The 21747-nt window shown below is 39.7% G+C and overlaps 1 protein-coding gene and 1 long non-coding RNA gene across 2 annotated transcripts in view; one reads left to right on the top strand and one right to left on the bottom strand.

Annotated features, from left to right (window-relative positions):
- The window catches only part of LOC103148203 (uncharacterized), a 37745-nt gene extending 21907 nt beyond the window's left edge, over window positions 1-15838 (top strand). Inside the window, exons 3-5 of the long non-coding RNA XR_001664053.1 lie at window positions 29-123; window positions 15112-15295; window positions 15411-15838. This is a non-coding gene — a long non-coding RNA (uncharacterized LOC103148203). The remainder of the gene's footprint in view (window positions 1-28; window positions 124-15111; window positions 15296-15410) is intronic.
- Window positions 8355-14718, bottom strand: sox18 (SRY-box transcription factor 18). Its single transcript, XM_007566868.2, has 2 exons — window positions 13760-14718; window positions 8355-12237 (listed from the first exon to the last, which is right to left on the bottom strand). Exons 1-2 carry the CDS (start codon window positions 14157-14159, stop codon window positions 10889-10891), a joined length of 1749 nt encoding a protein of 582 aa, XP_007566930.1. The 5' UTR covers window positions 14160-14718; the 3' UTR covers window positions 8355-10888.
- Window positions 15839-21747: the final 5909 nt, after the last annotated feature.

The following is a 21747-nucleotide window of genomic DNA, read 5'->3' as shown; positions in this document are numbered from 1 at the left end:
CACATCTGATGTGTCACCTTTTCCACAGACTCACGGTGAGCTCAGCAGATCCGACACGGCAGAGCGAGAGCTAAATGACAGAGTGGGGAGCAGAGAGGTGCCCCTGTGTCCCTGGTCACACCAGTGGGTAACCACACACTTCATCCAATGGCTCCAGACACACACACACGCTCACACACACACGGGAAGATCAATGATATGTTGGGAAACGTAGTGAGGGGGAAACCTGAGAAGGGGAAAGCTAAACCAAAGAGAAAAAAACAATAACAAGAACAACCTGAAAAGATCAACACTGTTTCCATTTCTTTTTGTTTTTTCACTCCATCTTTGCAGTTTGGAGCTTCATGGTGGAGCAGCTAGCAGCTCTGCAGCAGGAAAACCGAATCCCAGCCTGGGAGCTTTTACTATGTTTCCCCCGGTTCTGCAGCTTCCTCAAAAACATGGCCGCTAGGTGGTTACCTTAGATTCCCCTTTAGGTGTGTGTGACTGGTACAGGTGGAGGGAAACTTCCTGTCTTCATCCCACTAGTTTCCATTAACCATATAATTGTGCAAATTGTAATAATGAAAGTAAATTTACTTAATGGCAAAGATGCGATTTTATTTAAAAAATTGTTTTTTGATAAAAAGTTTTTGCGTTAGGATGAAGTGGATATTTGGCAAAACTGAATGGAAAAAGTTTTTTGCATATCAGACGAGTCACATGATCAACGACTGGATGTTTCTACTGGCGGAAAAGAAGAAGATGATGTAGGAGGATGACGGGACGGCGTGCTTTTTTAATAATTTATTGTGTGAACAAATTTATCCACATGACATTTTAATTGAGCTCTTAATTAATGGAAACACCACAAAGAGAAATCATGTTTTTTTTTTTTTTACATTAGCAGAATATTGACACTTTTGCACACATTTGAACTGATAAAGTTTTAAAATGCAGAATGCTAAGGCACTTTGCCTCCTGTCTTTGCCTGTTCGTCATATCAGACGAGACGTTGCCTAGTTTGCAGCTCAGTAGCTGAACAACATGAGCTAAGATGGAAATAGGAGCCGTGTTTGTTGGTTTGAGGTTTTCTGAAAATTTTAATATTTTCCTTTTATTTTTATGCAGTCTTTTCACCCATGCTGATGTTATTTCCTTGTTTTACTTTTATAGATTTGGTTGCCAAAGTAACTGCTGTCACTCTGATTTCTCCTCTGTTTTTTCAGCATCACCTTCATGTCTTTTTTATTTTCCCACACTCTCGTTTCTCCTCGTCTGCTTGCAGCCCTGCGTTACGCTCACTACAATGTCATGCTGGGTCACTAAAGCAAACACACACACGCACACACACACTCTCCCACGCGGCGTCAGTGCCTGTTATAGTGACAATGCCACGAACAAAACCAACAACAGACAAATATATAAAAGTGGGCTAAAATTCCATTCAATTTCAGGAGATTTCCACATCAGCGCTGCTCTCATAAACCCTATGTTTAGACATCTAGGCAGTTTCAGGAAAACCAGGGGAGCCAGAAAGATAAATACACTGAATTATAAAGTTTTGGAGACAGTCATCCCCAAATAGCATGGGTACTTTTTTCATGGGTTAAAAAGGAGACACATGGGACCACAGAGCGTCTGTAGTCGTAAAAAAATGTCTTCATCTTCTCTCGCAGGCTGTCATCTTAAATTTGGATCTTATTTCTCCTCTTGTTTGCTCTGATTTTTTTGTGTGTGCGTTTCTCCTTTTCATTTATTCAACATGTTTTTCATTTTCTATTTATAAAAGTTTGGAACTTGTTTAGATGTTGCACACAGTGGAGCATAAAGGGAAAAATGAGCAAGAAAATGGAACACCGCTGAAATAAATTTACAGAAAAGTACATTTTTATTTTTAAAAAGTTGGTGAGAACGATGGGAATGGATAAAATACCACAGTGTGCTGCATTTCTTGGTTTCTTTTATGGTTTTATTAAAATCATGAAGAAATCTGTTTACACCATAACTGTGTGTCAAAGGTCGTCTCACCCTTTGAACTTTTTCACGTTACAGTCACAAACTTTAATCTGTTTGGTGACAAACCAATGAAACATCCTGACTGTGAAGTTTTTTTTTTTTTTAATATCTAAAGCTCAGACTGGATGGAGAAAATCTGCAATTAGTTTTATGCTTTGACTAGGCCAGTTTGTTCACTAATGCTCTCTAACCCCCACACAGATGGTCTCCACCCATCAGCTTGACTTACTATACTTTTATTGTTTCTATATTAGAAATTGATAAAAGTCATGAATCATCGTCCTTCCAGCTTCGCAGCTGCATGTCCCTTTGTGTTTTGGTGAAAATCCCAGTTACATGGATTCTGTTGCAATGTGACAAAATGTGAAAAGTTAAAAGGCTCTGAATATATTTACAAGTAGAAATGAAAAGTGGAAAACATATTTGTTTTTAGAAGAATCTCAAAAAGTCTTTATTTCTGCACGTTTATGGGCCCAAGACAGACAGTTTGCAGAAATCCTTCACAATGAAACTGGTGGATTCCCAGTCTCATATTTTACTATGTGGCCGTTTACATTAAATTTGTCAGTTTCGTTCATTTCTGTGTCTTATTTCAGATTGAAATCTAACATAAAAATAAAGTCAAGAAGGAAAACCAAGAAGAAAAAACTAAAATCGTGGCTATATTTGGTAGACAGAAGCCCAGAATAAGAGCTGGGTTCCTGCTGACTCAGAATCTGGCACCGTGATTGGCTGATTTGACCATTTCCACGCTGATTGAGGAGTTCCACCACTGAACGTTAGTGGTTAGGCCTGCCCGGGATCTGAACCCACAACCCACAGGCCCTTCAAAGCCAAGGCCACCAGACCAGCAGACCTCTGAGGTTTAACACCCACACCTTGGCTCCCACCGAAGACGGAGGGCGAGAGCAGGGAGGAGAAGGAAGGAGAGACTCCAGCAGGAGAAAACGAAGTTAAAACCAAGACTGCAAAACAAACAGTTACTTTCTTCATCAGACCCTGAATGCCTATTTTGTCATCTGCAAGAAATGTCTTATCTAACAATGTTCCCAAATTTCCAGAAATCCCAAAAATTCAAGCAATTGGCCCAATTTTTTTTCATCATAGTTTCGAAGCAAAGCTGCATCTAGAGGTTGAAGGTGGAGTCAGACGCCTGGTAATGTGATTGTGTCTTGGAATGACGGGTCAAACACGTACAAGTTGCTCCTGGATTAGGACGGGTGTGTCCGTTGGCTGTGATGTCCATCTTGTTTTATTTAACTTGAACACAGACGTTCAGTTCTCTAGACAGTCAGCAAGCGTTCTAATAATGAATTAATCAGAAATTATGTCTGTCTGACTTTGGTTTTAGCTGCTTCAAACATTCACAGTGACGTATGTGTGAAGGATACAGTCTTTTGGGAATTATGATGCTCAGGAATTTTTCAACATGTCCACCAAAAAAAAACTCCTGCATGTCGGACTTAAACCGTTAAGCCAATTTTGATTTTTATTTACCTACAGAAACTCATCTTCATACGTCACGCACTCAGTTTCCACTACGAACTTTGTCGATATTCAGCTAAAGCAAAAAAAACCCAAACAAAAATAGTTTCACTGTTGTGGTGTCTCCATTCAATAAGAATTAAAATCACATATGAATGAGTTTGTTCACATAATTATAAAACACGCAGAGCCATCATCCTCCTACTACTTCCTGTCATCGTCTTCGTCATTTCTGCCAGTAGTAAAATCCAGTTGTTCATTACATTACTTGTGTGATGAGAAGTTTTTTTTACAGTTTTTTCAAAATACACTAAATTCAATATAGCTGAAAAACAGCCGCTTCCTAGTGCAAAAACATTTAGCTAGGAAATGGATCCTTCCTGTCTTTATTCCATTGAATATAATTGTCAATGGAATAATGGTAATGGTAGCTAATGGATCAGCAAAACAGATTAGTAGGAATATAATGGAGGCATTAGAAATTATAAGTATATATAATCAGGGTACCAACGTTTTTAAAGGCCAAAGACCTTAAACATCATGTCATTCCTATGCTTGAATACTTTCTGATAAAAATCAATACTAAGGTTTAATTAGCATGCATACTGGTGTCGATGCAGGCCAGCCATGTAAATTATTAAATGAAAGTTTTCACATTTGTGAAACTGAAACATTTCGGTTTCAAATGTTAATCTGGTGCAGTTTCACCTCTGATGTTTTCCTTCCTGTTTTTACTATAAGAGTCAGCTATTGTGGCCTGAATAGGTGCTGCATCGATTAACACATTAGTACTTTTAAAGTGTGACCTTAAAAGTATGAAACACAGAAATGCCGAGCTCTTTAATTCAGGGAACCTTTCCTCCATCCGCTTTCCTAGCAGCTCCTATCAGAGGATATGAACACATTGCTACTTCCTGCAGAGACAGGAAACAGGAAGCAGGGGGGGGAATAGAAGACCGAGCCTGACATCCTGCGGCAGAGAGGGAAAGACCCCCTTCACACACACACACACACACACACACACACACACACCTTCCCCATTACATCTTCTCAGGCAACTCAAGTCTTGTAATTTCTGGTTCAGCAAGAGTTAAGAAATGTATTTGGCCTTTTTATGCAGTGAATGTAAAAAGTCTGTATGCCAAAGTTACTGTGATGTTTGTAATTCACCTTTTAAAGCCAACAGAACTGTTACTGTCCAAAACAGGAACAGCTGCATTCATTTGTTCTTTAAGTGTCCTTCAAACTAATAATTTGAATGGTGTAAACTGAAACTGATACAACTAAATTATTTAGATGAGGAACTTTAACTGAAAACTTCACCAGTAATTAATTCCTATAATTGGACAGATTTTAAGATTTGTGAGGATCATAGTGGTCACAAATATCTCATAACAGAAAGACAGGAAGCTGCAGCAGCCAATATAATCTTTCTTTCAGTCTCAGGCACAGCTTTAATATCAGTATTTTAATATTTCATTGGTACAAATTGTGAAAGTAGAATCATGAGTTGATAAACCGTGGATGATAATTTACACAAAAGGAGAGGCAGTTGGACGGCGCCATCAGTTATCAAACCCTGAACGAATATCAACATCGAGACGTTTTCGTAACACTTTGTTTGACGGGGGGTGAATAAGACTGACATGACACTGTCATAACCATGTCATAACACCTGTCATGAACATGAATAAGCCTTCATGAATATTTATGACTGCTGTCATAAAGCGTCATTCGGTAAATTATGACACTTTTAATACAAAGTTGACATTATTCAAAATGTCTTTGTTATTACTTTGTAAACTTTACCTTTAATAACATAAAGTTATCTAATTTTTAAAGTGCAAGCAGTAATATTTTTATAACAAATTTATAACAGTAATGATTTATTGGTTAATGTCAAGTTGTCATAACAATGACATTTTGAAGAACCTACAATTTGGGTCACTGCTAAACTGGCTAATTAAATTTAACATTACAAATAAATATAAACAGACATATATGCTCATATGCAGCAAATGCCTCTACATAAAACAGCTACACAAAGTTTTATGTAAGACTGTAACAGGAAAAACGTTCACAAAGAAGCCCAAACTCACAAATACATTTACAGCATAAACTAACTGTCATCTTTAATCAGACTGTGTAAAATCACACACACATGGATGACCAGAGATGCAAATACACATTTAGTGTGTCAGCGTGTGGTTGTGGCGACTGATCTAACTTTTTGACCACATGTGGCCAATAAAACACAGGGCAGACAGAACAAGACTGGAAAATCCCCTTCTTTATTTCTCTCTTTCTTCATTTCTTTGAGCTTCGACTCAAACTGTCTCAGATTCACGAATCCTTTTCCTCACATTCTGATTCCCAACTGAAAGGGACGAATCTGCCTGTTTCTGGTTTATTTTCACTTTTTTATTTGCTTCAGAGTTATACTGTTTATTCATAAACATTTTGAGCGTTGATAAATTTGCAAAAGTCTCAAAAACATTGCAGCATCATAATGGTTTATTTGTGTGCAGAGTTTTGAGTAAAGAGATTTAAGTTAGTTCAGTTTGGAATAAGACTGTAATATAACAAAATATGGAAAAATTGATGCGCTTTGAATACTTCCCAGACGAACTGTTTATACAGCCAAGGGCAAATTTCATTGTTTGTCCTCCTGTCAGATGATATAGGCTAGATGATCTATGGTTAATAAAATAAAAAAAAATAAACAAACAAAAAGACTAACAGAGGAAGAAAACATCAAAATGCAAAACATCATACATAAAAACAGAATAAAGACAACATTTCAAGCAGCTGTCAGATTCCATATATACATTTCACAATATTTCAGTTTTAAATTGTAACCAAATATCCCATAAAATATGGATTTAAAACTTTTAACCAATTTCAGTAACACCTGGAACCTGCTTTCTTACTTGGTTCCAATGGAAACCAAGTAAGTAATGATTAGCTTGAATTGAATAGTTTGTGAAGTGCCTTGAGGTGACGTGTTGTGAACTGGTGCTTTATAAACAGCCTGAACTGAACTGAGCCGATGTTACGGCTTGAAGACGTTTGCAGAACCACGTCACCTGCAGAAAGCAAACATGAGCTCATGGGATTCCCAAACCAGAAGGAACAACCCTGTGCCAAGTCTGAACTGCAAACAGACACAGCATTAAAATGCATGGCATTCTGGGTAAATACCACAAAACAAACGCACATCAGGTGCTAGCGCTACGAGAACTGGCTCGTTTTTTGTTTTTTTTTCCAAAGACAAAAGAGAAATCCTCAACACTGAATTCTGACGCCACCATTTCTGTTGGTGAATAAGGAAGTTGCGTTCAGTGTCTTCAGAGGTGTAAATGTTTCCTTCAGTGGTTCTTGGTGCAGCGCCCCCATAGGCCAGGAGGGGAACAGGTTTTTCAAAGGGTTCGATCGTTTGACTGTGCGGTGGGAAAGCAACCAAATGTTGCAATCTGCTGGTGCAAAGAGGTAGAGGTGCTTACCGTTAGCAATGGTCCTAAACTTCAGGAAAGGAGACACTGAAGGTGTATTCTAACTATGGAGGGATCAGATTTGGGGCTTTGAGGAAACGGTTGTGTTTTTGTCCTGTCTGTGAACTTTCAGTGCTTTACAGCTAAGCTAAGGTAGTTAGCTTTCACCTGGATCTGCGAGGTCCATTCATCGAAACTGAAGTTTCAACTTCTTGAAAAGCATCATGAGACATGAACAACAATGCTGTTGTTTATGTAAGTGAGTTTACTGAAGAAAGCTTCAAATAAATGAACACATAAGAGACTTGAGCTTCAGTTGGATTTTTCCAAATGTTGGGCCTGGAAGACTCTGATCCGACTGCTCCACAGTCAAAGTTTGGAATTACCTCTTCATCATGTAATCCAATCTGGAGAGATCTGCTAATGAAACATGAGCTGCAGCAAAGCAACATCTAAATCTCGCAGCCTATCGACTTTGAGAACGGGAATTTCAAACGCCTGCGGCAGAATCTCACGTTTTCTAATTTCCAACTGCAGGAGCGGGAATCTTGCCTTGTTTTCTTTTCCAGTCAGAGCAACAAGCAGCCGGGTGAGGTGTTCTCACAAAAATATACACCTCTTCCCCTTTTCACTTTCCACACATAAAGAGGGACACACACCCTTTCCGAACATCCCAAACTTCCACATGAGTTTCCTCCTGGTTGCTAACATTCCTGTCAGCTACCTAAGCAACACACTGGCTAACACACACACACACACACACACACACGCAGTCACACACCAAGAGCTGAAAGTACACGAGTCACTGTAGGAAAACATGCCTGAAGTCCCAACCACACGATGTTTGGTCATCTTTTACAGACCGGTTGACATGTCCAAACCTTGTTCTGCCCCAACGGAGATTTAATGAAATGGATTTAGAAACGTAAAGTAAACAAAATAAGGTCAGAAAGAAAATAAAGGGACAGTTAGACGCGTATTGCCTTATAAACATTTTGAACGCTTTATTCATGGGAAAATATTTTTTTATCTGAATATCCACAAAAAAATCAACAAGAACATTTTCTGACGCTTTTCTAGTCATTGTTTTTAAGAAGATTATGATTATGATTATGGCGGCATAAACCTGATAGGTTCAATGTGTCGGATGCTTTTTAGCCGCAGCTTCAGATGTTTCTGCTGGTGTTTCATTCAACGCAGACCTCAGCGTGGCGATTTATGTCCTCTATTGACAGAACACACACTTCAGACTTACACATTCATCTGCAATAAAATTAATCCTTTTATCTCCTCTTGATGACCATCATGCTTTTAGTTGAACTTGACTTAAATATAAAAAATAAAAAGGTTTTTGTTTTATTACTACAGAGAGGCAGAAACTAAAGTAAATTCTTAAAGGTGTTTATTTGGTACAATTATTGTATACAACAGAACAGATCCATTTACAGCCAACACACCCTTTTCAAACACATAAACAAAACCTTTTTTCTTTGTAGAAAATCTAAAAATTATCCCTGTCATGCAGATTTAGAAGCATCCCAGTGACACTTCTGGGAAAATACTGGTTTTAATTTGTTATATGACTGCTGAGAAAAATGTCCTTTGATTTAATCCCAAAATCCTGGGTGTTTTCTTTATTCTCTTAGATAATTATTACCAAAAGGCCCAAAGTTATTGCACGATTCCAAAAAACGCCTGTCTCTCTCTGAAGTCCTTTTGTGTCACAGTAAATTAAAACGGAAAAAAAGAGTGTTTGGTGTCAACAGAGAAGAATGTCAAATGCAGATGTAGAAACTTATTTTTACTAGTTCACTTGAACTCCTGCTTCTCAGTAAGTATCTCGCTGAAGAAAAGTTGAAAGAAGTCTTAAACCTCAGAAATGGCATGGCAAATGTAACTGGTGGCTCCGTAAGAGATACTTGATTTTGTTCCACTGTTTCATGTACATCAAGAAACAAGAAACAAGCAGTGTCGTCGAGACTAATGCAGAACAGATGCAGGCGCCATCTTTCAAGAGGCTTCTTGTTTTTCTTTCTCTGTTCACAAAGCTGCTACAGGACAGGGAGAATGCTAACGCGGCTTCATACTTAATCAACAAATATATTTTAACCTTTTCTTTAAAGTGGTGCCAATAATTGTAAAGTTATTCAATTACATTTAAGCCAAAACCTGCTAAAAAAAGTTTGTGTTTTTCCTTTGTATGAAAGTGTTGCTAATCGTTAGCCTCGCTAAATAGTGGCACTTTTGGAAAACCTGATTTATCTAAAAAACAAAAAAAAAAAACAAATTGCAACAATAATACTTTGTTGGTATTTGGAGGAGTAAATATTGAAGGGTAAACTTTAGGATTTTATTACAGGTGTGTGCAGCCGTTTCTCCCGTTTTCATCCTTTAGCCAAGCTAGGCTAGCTAGCACCATAAGATACACAAATATAAAAACAACGTGTTGGTCTTACTTCCAGCAAGAAAGCTAGTAAATATCATTCCAAAAACTTCCTTTCAGAAAAATAAGATTGTTTCTGTACAAAAACATATTTCAAACAATAGATATTTCATCTTGAAAAAGTATTATACCTTCTATACAGCTAATACATTAAATGCAGTGCAAAGAGAACATTTCATAGTCTAAATCTCTCTTTCACAAAAAGCACTGAATCAATATACACAGTCTGACTACATGAAACCTATAGTTTCCAAAAGAAAAATACAACAAACAATCATAAAAATTTTTAATGTATGCCTGTATCCGGTTGCAAGAGTTCAAAGTTAGAGAAAGCGACAATGACTTTTTGTTGAAGATATTTTCTCTGAGTTCCAGAAGTATTTCAGAACCTGAGCTTCTATCATCTGCAGACTTAACGTGGATAAACTGTTTTGTTTCAACAAGCGATGCGTTTGGTAAATCAGAGGATTTGTGGTAAGATAAAGCAAGTCTTGAAATGATCATCAGAGGATCTGCTTGCCGGTAGACAAAGACATGTTTTAAATCACAAAATATTATATTTGCCATTTGACACAAGACCCTCGGATGAACTGAGCTGAGGAAGGGAACGGGATGTATTACATGGAGAAAGAAAACCCACCCTGACTTGTAAAACAGTTTGTGGGAGACATCAGCGGTCTGTTCTGGGTTAGCGGCCCCCGACCCACTCAGTTCATCTTCATTCCCTTTCATGGATCATCCTGAAAGTTTCTGACATTTAGATTTAAAGTTACAGATAACTGGAAATATTTTGGATTTTGTAGAATCTGTCGTAAAACAATTAGTATCAGCTTACAGCACGGAGATGTTTTAACGGACTGTTGGACGCTCCGAATGCCGTTTGGGACTTTATCTTTCTACTTCAGGTAACAATACTTAACGCCCTTACAGGTGACTTGTTATTGCTCAAATGAAGCCATTGCTTCTGAATGTTACGCTGTTTTTGTCAGTGGATGTTTATTTTTTAGCTATTATTGTAATTTCTAAAGTACATATTGATGCGAAGCACAATGACATGGAGAGAGCAGCAGATTTTGATCATTAGTGAGTCTAGTTCCAATATGTAGCACCACTGACTGATCAGATTTGTTGATTACCCAAAATGAATCTGACAAAAACATGAGAGTATGAAAAAAAGTAAGATATTTGTTGGAAATATGAAGTCTTTTAGTGTTTGATTAGATATTTCAGCAACATGTCATGGTTTGTTTTTCTTGTCTGATCGTTTTACAATGCAAATTATATAATTAATAATCCAAGATCTAAATAAACTGTCTGGCAAAGGGCCCAGAGTAAAGTTCAACATTTGTTTCACATTTAAAAACAAACTCAAGCAGTTTTAGAGAAGATGACTTGACACTGACTTCAATAAAGTTCTGATGTTGAATTTTCTTTGCAGATGCATTGAAAGCTGTGAGATGAGATCCTGTATTTATCCAGTTATACAGGCGCTGTAATAAACGGCACTGCTGGCGTCGGAGAGAGCAGATATCAGAGGGCTGCTCCCATCATCACAGCCACCAGCGCCGCTCATAATACTGCTGACGTCCCTGTTAATAATAGTACTAATGATGCTGTTGCTGCCACTGCCTCCGATGGCATTACACCCACCCAGGACCTTTGACCCTCCTCCACACCCTCCAACAAGTCCGTAGGGCTCGTCTCGACTCCGTCCCATGTTGACATACTGGTCAAATTCATGCCTGTCCACCTCAGACCAGAACTCAGCAGAGGAAGAGCCCATGTGGCCGCCGGCCTCCAGGCTGGACTGGTCCGAGTGTGCAGAGCGACCGAAGGAGGATGCAGGGAGGATGCAGGAGGACGAGCAGGAAGAGGAAGAGGTTTCAGGAGGAGGGGAAAGCTGTCCCAGATGAGAGGGAGTGAAGTGCGCAGCACTGGACGCAGTGCCTCCATACATTTGGTTCAGATACCCGACAGGCGCTGTGCTCAGAGGCGTTTGTTGGCATTTGACCGGCTCAGGGATGCTGAAGGACGGGCGAGGATAGGAAACGGGAGACGAGGAATCGGCTAGAGGTGGAGGACATTTCACAGGAGTCCTTAAGGGGACCTGATGACTGAAAGCATGAGAAGGAGGTAGCTTGGCGCTAACTGAGCTAATGCTTGATGTCATATTTGATTCAACAGAACTTATTCTAGAGTCCAGTCTGGAAGTCCTGCTTGGACTGAGACTTGCGTTCATCCCGATGTTTAAGCTGGCGCTGACGCCGATGGCGTTGTGGTGGCTGTGGCTGTTGTTGTAGTGCTGCTGGCTGTAATGTGGGTTGTGATGGTGAAGGCGGTGGTAACCGCTCCAGCCTCCCATCCCCGCCTCGTCTTGCATGTGTTGGGGGAAGAACACGGACTCTCCGGCTCCGTCTTCCAGGAGGTCCAGCGGCGACATCTCCGGGGTGGGCAGGCCGTAGCTCTCCAGGTCGCCGTGCGCCGGAAGGTCCCGGAAGTGGCCCAGAGACGGCAGCAGCTGGTGGGGGTGATGGTGGTGGGGAGTGTGGGTGGCCGGGTGGCCGTAAGCAGCAGCACCAGATACGCCATCAGCAGCCAAAGGGCCGACGCCGGGGCCCAAACCGAGAGCCGGGGCCCCACCTTGTGCCAGGCTGTGCAGCAGGAGCCCGGGTTCCACTCGCTTCAGCTTCTTGGTGGTCTTTTTGCGTCGAGGTCGGTACTTATAGTTTGGGTGATCCTGGAGGTGTTGCACACGGAGACGCTCGGCTTCCTCCACAAACGGCCGCTTGTCTGTGGCACTGAGGGCCTTCCAGGACTGACCTGGGAGATGTGGACAAAGAGCGGAAACAATTATGCTTTTCATTAAAAGACAAAGTTATTTATTGCCTTTAATCTAACTGATCTTGTAAATCCTAATCACATTTCACCCTCATGTCCTGAAACCTGAATATCCTTTTACACCTAAACCTACAATCATTTTAATTCATGGACATCTTTTTAACAGCTATTTACATATGGCCAATGAAAATATATCGAATACTGTACTTCTAGTGTAAACAAAGACCCTGAAAGCAGGATGGTTGGCCCCCCAACCACCTTTAAACCACATTCAGTCCTCCATAAATCTCTTTATCTTGACATCTTTTAGCTTTTCAGTTTCTACAAATTCCCAGCTTGTTTAGATGGAAGGCACCCTCATGTTTTTTTTGTCTCTAATTAAGAAAGTTTTGCCCTCAGGGCTGAGCTCGATGTATTTATGCTCTGCATTAAGTGTACATATTTACAGTTTGTCTTGTGGTTGTACATGTTGGCTGCTTCCAGATCTGCAAAACAAACTTTTTTTCCCAGAAACCTGCGGTTTGGATTTGAGTGACTCTGAACATTTCAAGCTGCAGATGAGCTCCAGCTGCACAGTGGGTCTGCATGAGCAGCTCCCACGTTTTAATCTGAAGCTCAGCTTACAACCAGACAAATATACAATAAAATAAAGACTAAAGAATATTAGTTAGTATGTCTAACACAGTGACATCAGCAGTTCTTTTACATAAACAGTTTTATTATATAAGATTATTGTTGTTGCTTGTAATTAAAAAGTATTTATTAAAACAAATATTATTTTTTATCACTCATTAATGACAGTTAACTTTTCAGTATGCAGAGTTATAATCAGTACAGTAACAGTGGTTTCTAAATGGTTTGCCAATATTTTCTGAAGATTGTTGCATTTTTCATTTTCAGCTCACATTTTTAGCTTAGAAATACAAAAAGTGAGATGCACAAAATATTGCATTTAATGTAAATACCTTTAAAAAGCTGTGATATGTACTGCAAATTCACTGTTCAATTGGCTGATTATGCCCAAACAAGGCCAAAGTCTAAAAATCAAACTTTATTTTGCTTCCATTAAAATGAAATGCATCCAAACTAAGAACTCCATCAATTTTCATCCTGTAAATGCATCAGTTAAAATAAAGGCTTTCACACATTTTGCTTCAGATCAATAAAAGTTGAAGATTAAGTTTGAATATGCTTTGATGCATTAATAGAGATAATCTTGTTATTCTTTAATTTTCTGTTTCGGTAGCACATTTTTCTGTTTTATGTGGTTTATTTGTGTCACTTCATCAGATCTTGAAGGAAACCAAAAGCTGGTGAAGGCCAATAAATGTCTGATTAATTCATTTGTAAGATTTTTTGCTTGTCTAAACTCTTAACCTTTAATATTTTTCATACAATCCTTTTAAGATCAAACACACAGAAAAAGGTTAAATGTGTAAACTTAGCCATGAATTACATGATAACTGCTTTGCTTGTTAAAAGCTGAGGCTGCTGCTCGTCTTACCCAGCATCTTGCTGAGCACGGCGTTGTGCAGGTCCGGGTTCTGCAGGGCCAGCCGCTTCCTCTCATCTTTAGCCCAAACCATGAAGGCGTTCATGGGCCTGCGGATCCTCTGCTCGGCCCCTGAGGCCTTCCCATCGCCCGCCCCGGCCAGCGGGCCCCCTCCCGGGGTCAGGTCGGGGCTCTGTCCCCTGGAGCCCACCGTCAGAGCCATCCTGGGCTCGCCTCTCCTCGGTTCTGCAGGGGCGTCCGGAGAACTGCAGTCTGCTGACAGGCTCTCTTCAAAATCCATCTCGGGGTCGGAGGCGGGACTCGGGGTCTCCGACGTCCAGCGGCCTCCAAAGGGCATTTGACTGGGATGCAGGGAGGCCTCTCTAGGCAGGTTGGGCTCAGTTAAATTCATCCCACTCAGGTTAACGTTCTGTCCAGAAAATCTCGGCTTTATGTTGGCTGGAAAACTCTGAATGTTTCAGATGGAAAACGACCGAAGGATCAAATGAGGAATCTGACGGATTTGGTGCACAAATCCCAAAATAAAGCATCGAGATCTGAGAGGAGAGGGGAAAGAAGAGAGAAAGGAGAAAACAAAAGTTGTGGTGCAGGATATTCCCTCTGAAGAAAAAAAATCCAGAGACTCTGCCTCTTTTGTCCACTTCCTTTTTTTTCTTTCCCAAAAAGACAACAGCTCTTGTTTGGATTTTGCGGTTCAGCAGTTGATTTCACTCAGTCAGCGAAGCCGTCCGACTATCCGTCTCTCCGTCTCTCCACCTTGTTTGAAAGTTTTGAAACTTGTGGCCAGATTTAACCGACCCATGCTGTGTATATATACCCCGCCCTGACCAATCAGATAAATATATAGCTGGGGCCTTAACCAATGAGATGCCAGGCGGCTGCGAGGGAAAGAAGTGAGTCTGTCTGAGAGAGACAGCGAAGGGGGAGTTCAGAACTTTGCCTCCCTCTTTTTCCTTCTTAACGGCCACCCTTTCCTCCCCCTTGGAACTACACACACACACACACACACACACACACACACACACACACACACACACCCTGTCCGCCTGTTCAGGGAGATGTAATCAGAGAGGTTCCATTGTTTTTGCCCAACTGAGACTGGAGCATCTCACACACACACACACACACACACACACACACATATGAAACAACACACACATCCTCTAATGTGTAGCATAAAACAAGCAGATGTCACATTTATAATTAACCTCACCAACAAATGACAGACAAAAACACAAAGACACTTTTAGTAATGGCATGTGAATCTGCCTGATGTGTGTTTCTTGTGTTTGAACATGTCTCTCTCTGTGTGTGTGTGTGTCTGTGTGTGTATTTGAGGGTAGGACAGTGGTCACACAGCCAGCCACAGTCCCGACCAGAATGATTAGTGGCTGAGATTAACAACAACTCACTGGGAAAACTGGGACCTGGAGGTGGTGGGGGGCATGGCAGCCATGAAGGCTGGGACGTTCTGTTCTCCCGCCGGATCCTCTGCTTCCATTAACGCACCTTTAACTGTCATCACAGGTAAGTTGCTGCAGATTGTCATTCTGCAAAGCATTTTGTTATTAATGAAATTATTGAATGTTTCACAGAAAAAAACTAACTCTGGGCTGAAATTATGATTTTCTCTTTAAAACAGAAATTTGAAAAGGAAGACTAATTTTCAACCATTATCTTTGTTGACCTTCATAAAACGAACAATATAATAACCTCTACACACACAGACACACGCACACACACTTCCCTCCCCACGCCCAGCTCCATGGGAGGCTCCTGTGGCGTCTCAGAACCTCCTGCTCGACCAACCAGGAACTACTCCCACGTACCACTGTTGTCTCAGGCTCACTGTCATTGTGTGTGTGTGTGTGTGTGTGTGTGTGTGTACCATAAGGATCTATGCTGAGAGTTACTGTAACTGTTTAGGTGTGACAACTTCAGTATCAAACCTTTGGCTTCTCTTTGTGTTTTTCGTTCTTGTCTCATTTCCTGTAAGCTGCATATTGTCAGTCCTCATCCAACATGAAGAGTAAAAATGAACATTTACACTGAAATGTTTTTGCAACCTTACAGACTCATTCTTCTTTACGTTTCAAATCAAACACATTTTACATTAAGAGAATTTGAGTACTTGAAAAATGAAGCATTTTTTAATTTTCATGAAGAGAAAACAGCTTGACAATGTGAAAAAGTAAATGCCCCCAAACCTAATAACTAGTTGTGCCACTTGTATCATCAGGCGTAACTGGAGATCAGAATAATTCACATTCTGCCACATTAAGATAGTTTTTGTAGAGTAAATTGTGAATTTTAAGTCATGACACAGCATCACAATTTTATTCAATTTTAGACTTTAACTAGGCCACCCCAAGAACTCCATCAAGCACAGCCAACTAGAGCCAAATCGTCGCACTATCACCATGTTTACAGGTCAAAAAAATTATTTTATTCTGAAATGCTGTATTTGGCAACAAAGTTATTCTTTGTAAAAGTTTCACTTTTGTCTATCACAAAATTCAACAATTTCTGCTCTGAATTTCACTTTTGACAAAAGAACAGTTGAGTTAGAAATATTGTTTTTCTGCAAGGGAAAGAATTGGATAACCTGACTTCATTAGGAGCTTCAGCCCGTTTTTCTGCTGTTATGTCAGGCTTCATGAATGTCCCTCTCCAGTCGTTTCCGTAACTTAACAAGTGGAATGTGTGTGTGAGACAGTGCCGTAGCACCACACCTTTGCCACAGAGGAAATTTGGCAGCAGCTGCAGACTTTGTGGCGAGAAAGAAAATAGAGAGAGACATCAAATAAAGGAGAGAAAGCATGGCGACAGGCACATTTTTTCTTACGTCTTTTGATAACACACACACACACACACACACACACACACACCACACACACGCAAACACAGAGAGATCTCCATCTTGCACAAACACAAACAATCGCACACCAACATTCTGGATGACAAGCCGGGACACAATAGCATCGTAATGGGCGTGTGTGTGTGTGTGTATGTGTGTGTGTGTGTGTGCATGCAGTGTGTTTATGTGTGGGAGAGGTCATGTTCACACAACTTTCTATTTTCGAACACGCTGAAGGAGGGAAATGTGTGTGATGATGGATGGGAGACACACACATACACACTGTTAACTTGGGTCAGCGGGAATCCCCCACCTTTATCACCCACACACACACACACACACACACACACACACATATGCTAAAGAAGTGGATCATATCAGCATGTTGTCTTGGATACTGGACACTTTAAACGACTGTGAACAATTAGTAAACATGTAGATATAATCAGAAATTCTTTCCTTTTTTATAACCAGAAGTGATCAAATCAATCTTCTTAATAAGACTAAATGTGACTTTCCTTTGCCTTTTAGTAAAGTCTCCACAAATATATTTTGTAGAGATAAACACATTTTTGACACATTTATTGGTTTGAAAGATCCACAAGTTTTCTTACTTTTATTCTTCTGCAGACATTGTAAACTCAAGATACTTTACTCTTCATATCATTTATGTCAACTTCAAAGGAGGTTTATGAGAACCTTCACTGAAAGGTCTCATAAACCTTCTTGACTTTAAATGATGTCTACTATTTATTAAGGATAAATCTATCAATGACTTAAAACCAAAGAATGAACATTGTGATGGATCTGATGGAAGTCTCAGGAGTCAGTAGTTAATCTTTAGAAACAAACATAAACCGTATTTGTGGACTGAACTGCTATTTTTGGAAACGTGTGTAAAGTAAAATCAGAGCCTTAACCTAAAATTGCAGGGATTCAGTTTGTTCTAAAATAACACAAAATACAATGAAGTGTGAATTAGAAAGAACTTGTCTCAGTCATTTTGGCCTTTTTTTTTTTTTTACAACAATTTGGGGCAACAAGCCACATAGAATTAATTTATTCTGAAAGTGGTAAGTTTTTCACCATTTAAAGCTGCATTTTGCTGACATTGCATGAACAGCCCTTGTTATTTTCCATTTCTTTTTCAATAAAAGTTTTTCTACTCTCTTTGTTAAAATTAGTGGACTGAAGTCAAATGTTGCATTCCCGTTTTCAAAGGCTATGCAACCCAGAAAAAGACATGCCAAAGAAAGAAATTAGGCTACTTTCCTCTAATCTGTTCCATAATATCACTAAATATTTCTTTATGTGTTTTTGTGAGGTTTTATGGTCAGCAACTGCTTGGGTGTGATAGAAAAATAAAGAATGTTCTCCTTTGAACTTGGGGTTTGAAGAGATATTTGCATTCAGTTAGCAGTGAAGGTTTTTCTGTTTTAAGAGCCATTAAATGTAAATTAAACAAGCACAGCATGAAAATTGAACATGTAGGTGAGCTGTTTATTTAGTGTGTTCATGTGTGTCAAATACTCTTTTTCATGTTCTGACATGTTTTTAGAAGAGTGTAAATACGTTTGCATCTTCCAGACAAGGCTGTGTGCTGCTGATTGTTTCGTCTACATCATCGTTGCTTTTGGGGTTACAGCCAATCACTGGCATGGAAAATGAATGTTGCTCCTGGATTGGCTCCTTTGCCATTTGCTTTCTGGTTTGTGAAGAAGCATTCTGGGGCATTTCAGTTTCCCAAGCTGCATTTTCATTGAAATATTGCAGTTATCTTCTATTAAAAAAATCTGCAAATATGCAAATTTTTGTAAGTAATTTGGAGTCCATGAATAGTGAAGCTCTACATCATCTTGGGTATAGTGTACGTGCAACCACCCATACAGAACATGCTATAACAACACTGATCTCTACACCTCACATTGTTTTACTTTTTCATTGTTAAAGGGGCAGTATTATGTATTTTCCAGCCACATAGTGTCATGTTGTAGCACAGTGAAGTAACTATCTTCCCTTTAGTTGTGATAAAAATGCTACCCGAACCCTGAGAAGTAGCTTCTATAATGTGCAGTTACACCAGGTGTTTGCTAATTGCTGCTGGCTAGTCTGAAGGAGCCAGCAGATCAGAAACTGCAGCTTAGAGGAAGAAGTAGGTCAATCCAGGAGTTTCACATTGATGAATGGTTCCCATGGAGATAAAAGGATCGTTCAGGATCATGAAGTTTACCATCAAGTCGAAGCTGCGCTGATCACAGTGTTGACTAAACGCTAACTAACTGATGTCCTTTTCCCTGTAGACTCAGTTTGCACTGAATGATCATGCTAGCTAACACTTAACTAGATCTACTTTAAACTGAGATTTTTTATGAGCTGTCCTGATAAATATTTTTGCAAATGTTCATATTTTCCTTATTAAAATACTGAAAAAGACACTACTGGTTTGAAGCCCTGCAATTTATCATGTTTGGCCAATTATCTTTCAGAAGCATGAAATGCAGTTTTCATATTGAGTTAATGTTTTACTGATTTGGTGTTTTCTGATGTGTTTCTTCTCCCTGTTCTTCCCAACAAGCATAGCAACGTTTTGGATTGTCACAACAAAATCACAAAACAGCTCAAATCTGACATATTTATGTCTGGTATTTTGGTAAATAAATAACATCTTATGGCGACGTCTGCTTCTGGCTCCATATCTGTGTAATTTATGAAGGCCTCCCCATCCACAGGCTGACTTCATGTCTGAGACGGCGATTTAAAACACCCTAAAGAGAGGAAAGTCAAGAATTTTGTTGTTGCTTACAGTCTCTAATCAACGCTTCAGCTTCGAACGCTTAAAACAAAGACATAAAATCTCCCAGATAGAAGCTTTTATGGTGAAAACTCTGAGTTTGCATCCGGTTGCTCTCACAGCTGTCTGTCTGTCTGTCTGACTGTCTGACTATACATAGCGCGTCGGCAGAGCTTATCATTTCTCATCCTGTAATTAATGCAACGCAGCACCACAGAACAATATACGACCTTTCCCACCAAACACAACGCCTCTGCTCCTGAGCCCAGCACTTGTTTTCGTGTCTCTTCTGTCCTGTTGTCTTGTCTTTCTCATCGTGGCCCCTGTCATTTTCAGCCTTTCTTTAACTCTCTCAGTCTCACGCTAGCATTCTCACAACACTGATGAAGAACTATGTGACTCTTTCATCGTTATGTCATGGGCCTGTTTGTTCTCAGAGTAAATCTTTGCTGGCTTTGCTATTAGCTTTATATTCAGTTCTCAGGAACAGAAAGTAAAAAAGGAACAGAAATACAGGAAGGTTTGGGGATAAAGTAATGACGCGTTATGGAAAGTCATGATAAAAAAAATCACATTAGTTACCTTTGGATGGAAAACAAATCAAAAATTAATTTCTTTTGAACTATTTTTTCAGGTGTTACATAAATGTTAAAAATCAAATTGGATATTTTAGGTTAGTTATGCCTGATTAGATGGCAAGATTGTTCAATTATCTACCAATTTTCAGAATTGAGACTCCACACACACACACACACACACACACACACACACACACACGATGATAAAAAATTGCAGCTATTTCAGGTTTGGTTTTAAGATGTTTTACCAAGTATTTCTAGTCTTCTTTTTAGAGCAAATATCTTAGTTTGAAATGAGACAAAACTAACTTAGAAGTAAGTTTGCAGCAAGATTTAGGAGCTTCAGCAAAAAACTGGCAGATTAATTTGCTTAAAGCATTTTTCCCACATTATAAGTGGAATAATCTGTCAATGGAACAAATATTTGCCACATTGGAGCTTTTCTTAAAACAAACTTCTGAGTTTTCCCACTAGCAGACAATAAAACTTTTTTCTCTTCTTATATAAAGCGCAGGTCATATTTCTTAACAGTGGGACTTTACTGGGACTTCTCACTGATAGTTTGTCTTCACATGGAGTTGCAGCATTGCAGTAACCATTGGCTCAATCGTTGTTGTTTTGGTTAGTCTTTGATCAAACTGAACGATAATTTACTGTTTTAATTTTCTGGTTTCCATGTTGAAGCATTTTAGATTATTTTTAGCCAAGCAGCCAATCATTTTCTGTGCAAGCAGGAACATCTTTGGGGAATAATTTACATCGGATCCTGATGAGTAATCCGCTGGTTTCTGAAGAAACGTCACAGTTTTAACAATTCCTGGTAGGAATTGTAGTTCCAGTTAGAAACATATCAGTTTGACCTTATATTTAGTTCCAAGTTGGGTGCTTTCGAGAATTTGCATGATCATTTTCCTTCATTTAATCCCAGGACAATGTGGAGAGGCAGGAAGCCGAAGTAGAGATAAGAACACAGGAGAAAAATTCCCCCAGCGGATGCAGGAAGGATAGGTGCATACCAGAAAAACTGCAACATTCACTGTTTTCATCTGGTCTGCAACTTTTCCTTATCTCTCTCTCTCTTTCTGTGACTTCCTGTTAGTCCACCACAGCAGATATAATATTAAATGTCTTCACCAATGCATTTCTCAGGGTGTGATGTAAGTCATGATAGCGTGGAGCCTCTCACTGCAGCTCACTCAGCGCAGCGATCCTGAGTTTGACTCCTGGCCTGATCCACCTGCTGCATGTCAGCCTCATTCCTCCGTTTTACAAATACCTGCTAAATAAATGCCACAAGAGTCCTGGAGAATGTTTAGGGTAAAAACCTGCATAACAGGATGAGTACAACATAAATACAAATTAAGAAAATGACTGCAGTTGTTGTGACAACTGGTGGTTGTCTGGGTTGATTGACCTTCCACATCGCTGTGTGTAGAGCTGATGGAGCGTTTCGTTGAGCACATAAAGCGACTGTCCACTCAGGTTTTTGTTTGAAATCTTAACAGACATGCAGTGAATTACAAATCTAATCATCGGGTTTGAACGTTTCCACACTGTGCTTCATTACAACCACAAAGCTCAAAGATGTTGTGATTTGAAGTGATAGACCAACACACACTAAGGAAAGCGATTCATCTTCATTTTCTCTGTTTATTCTCTTTTACAAATAGTAATCTGGAAAGCGCCAGGTGCCAGGAATGCAGCTGTTCTGTGAACAGAGGTTCAAATATCTGTCAATCCTGGAAGAAAAGCT

This window comes from Poecilia formosa, unplaced genomic scaffold (assembly GCF_000485575.1).
Source record: "Poecilia formosa unplaced genomic scaffold, Poecilia_formosa-5.1.2 Scaffold200, whole genome shotgun sequence".
Classification (NCBI taxonomy): Eukaryota; Metazoa; Chordata; class Actinopteri; order Cyprinodontiformes; family Poeciliidae; genus Poecilia; species Poecilia formosa.
This window is presented reverse-complemented; position numbering and strand designations above follow the sequence as displayed.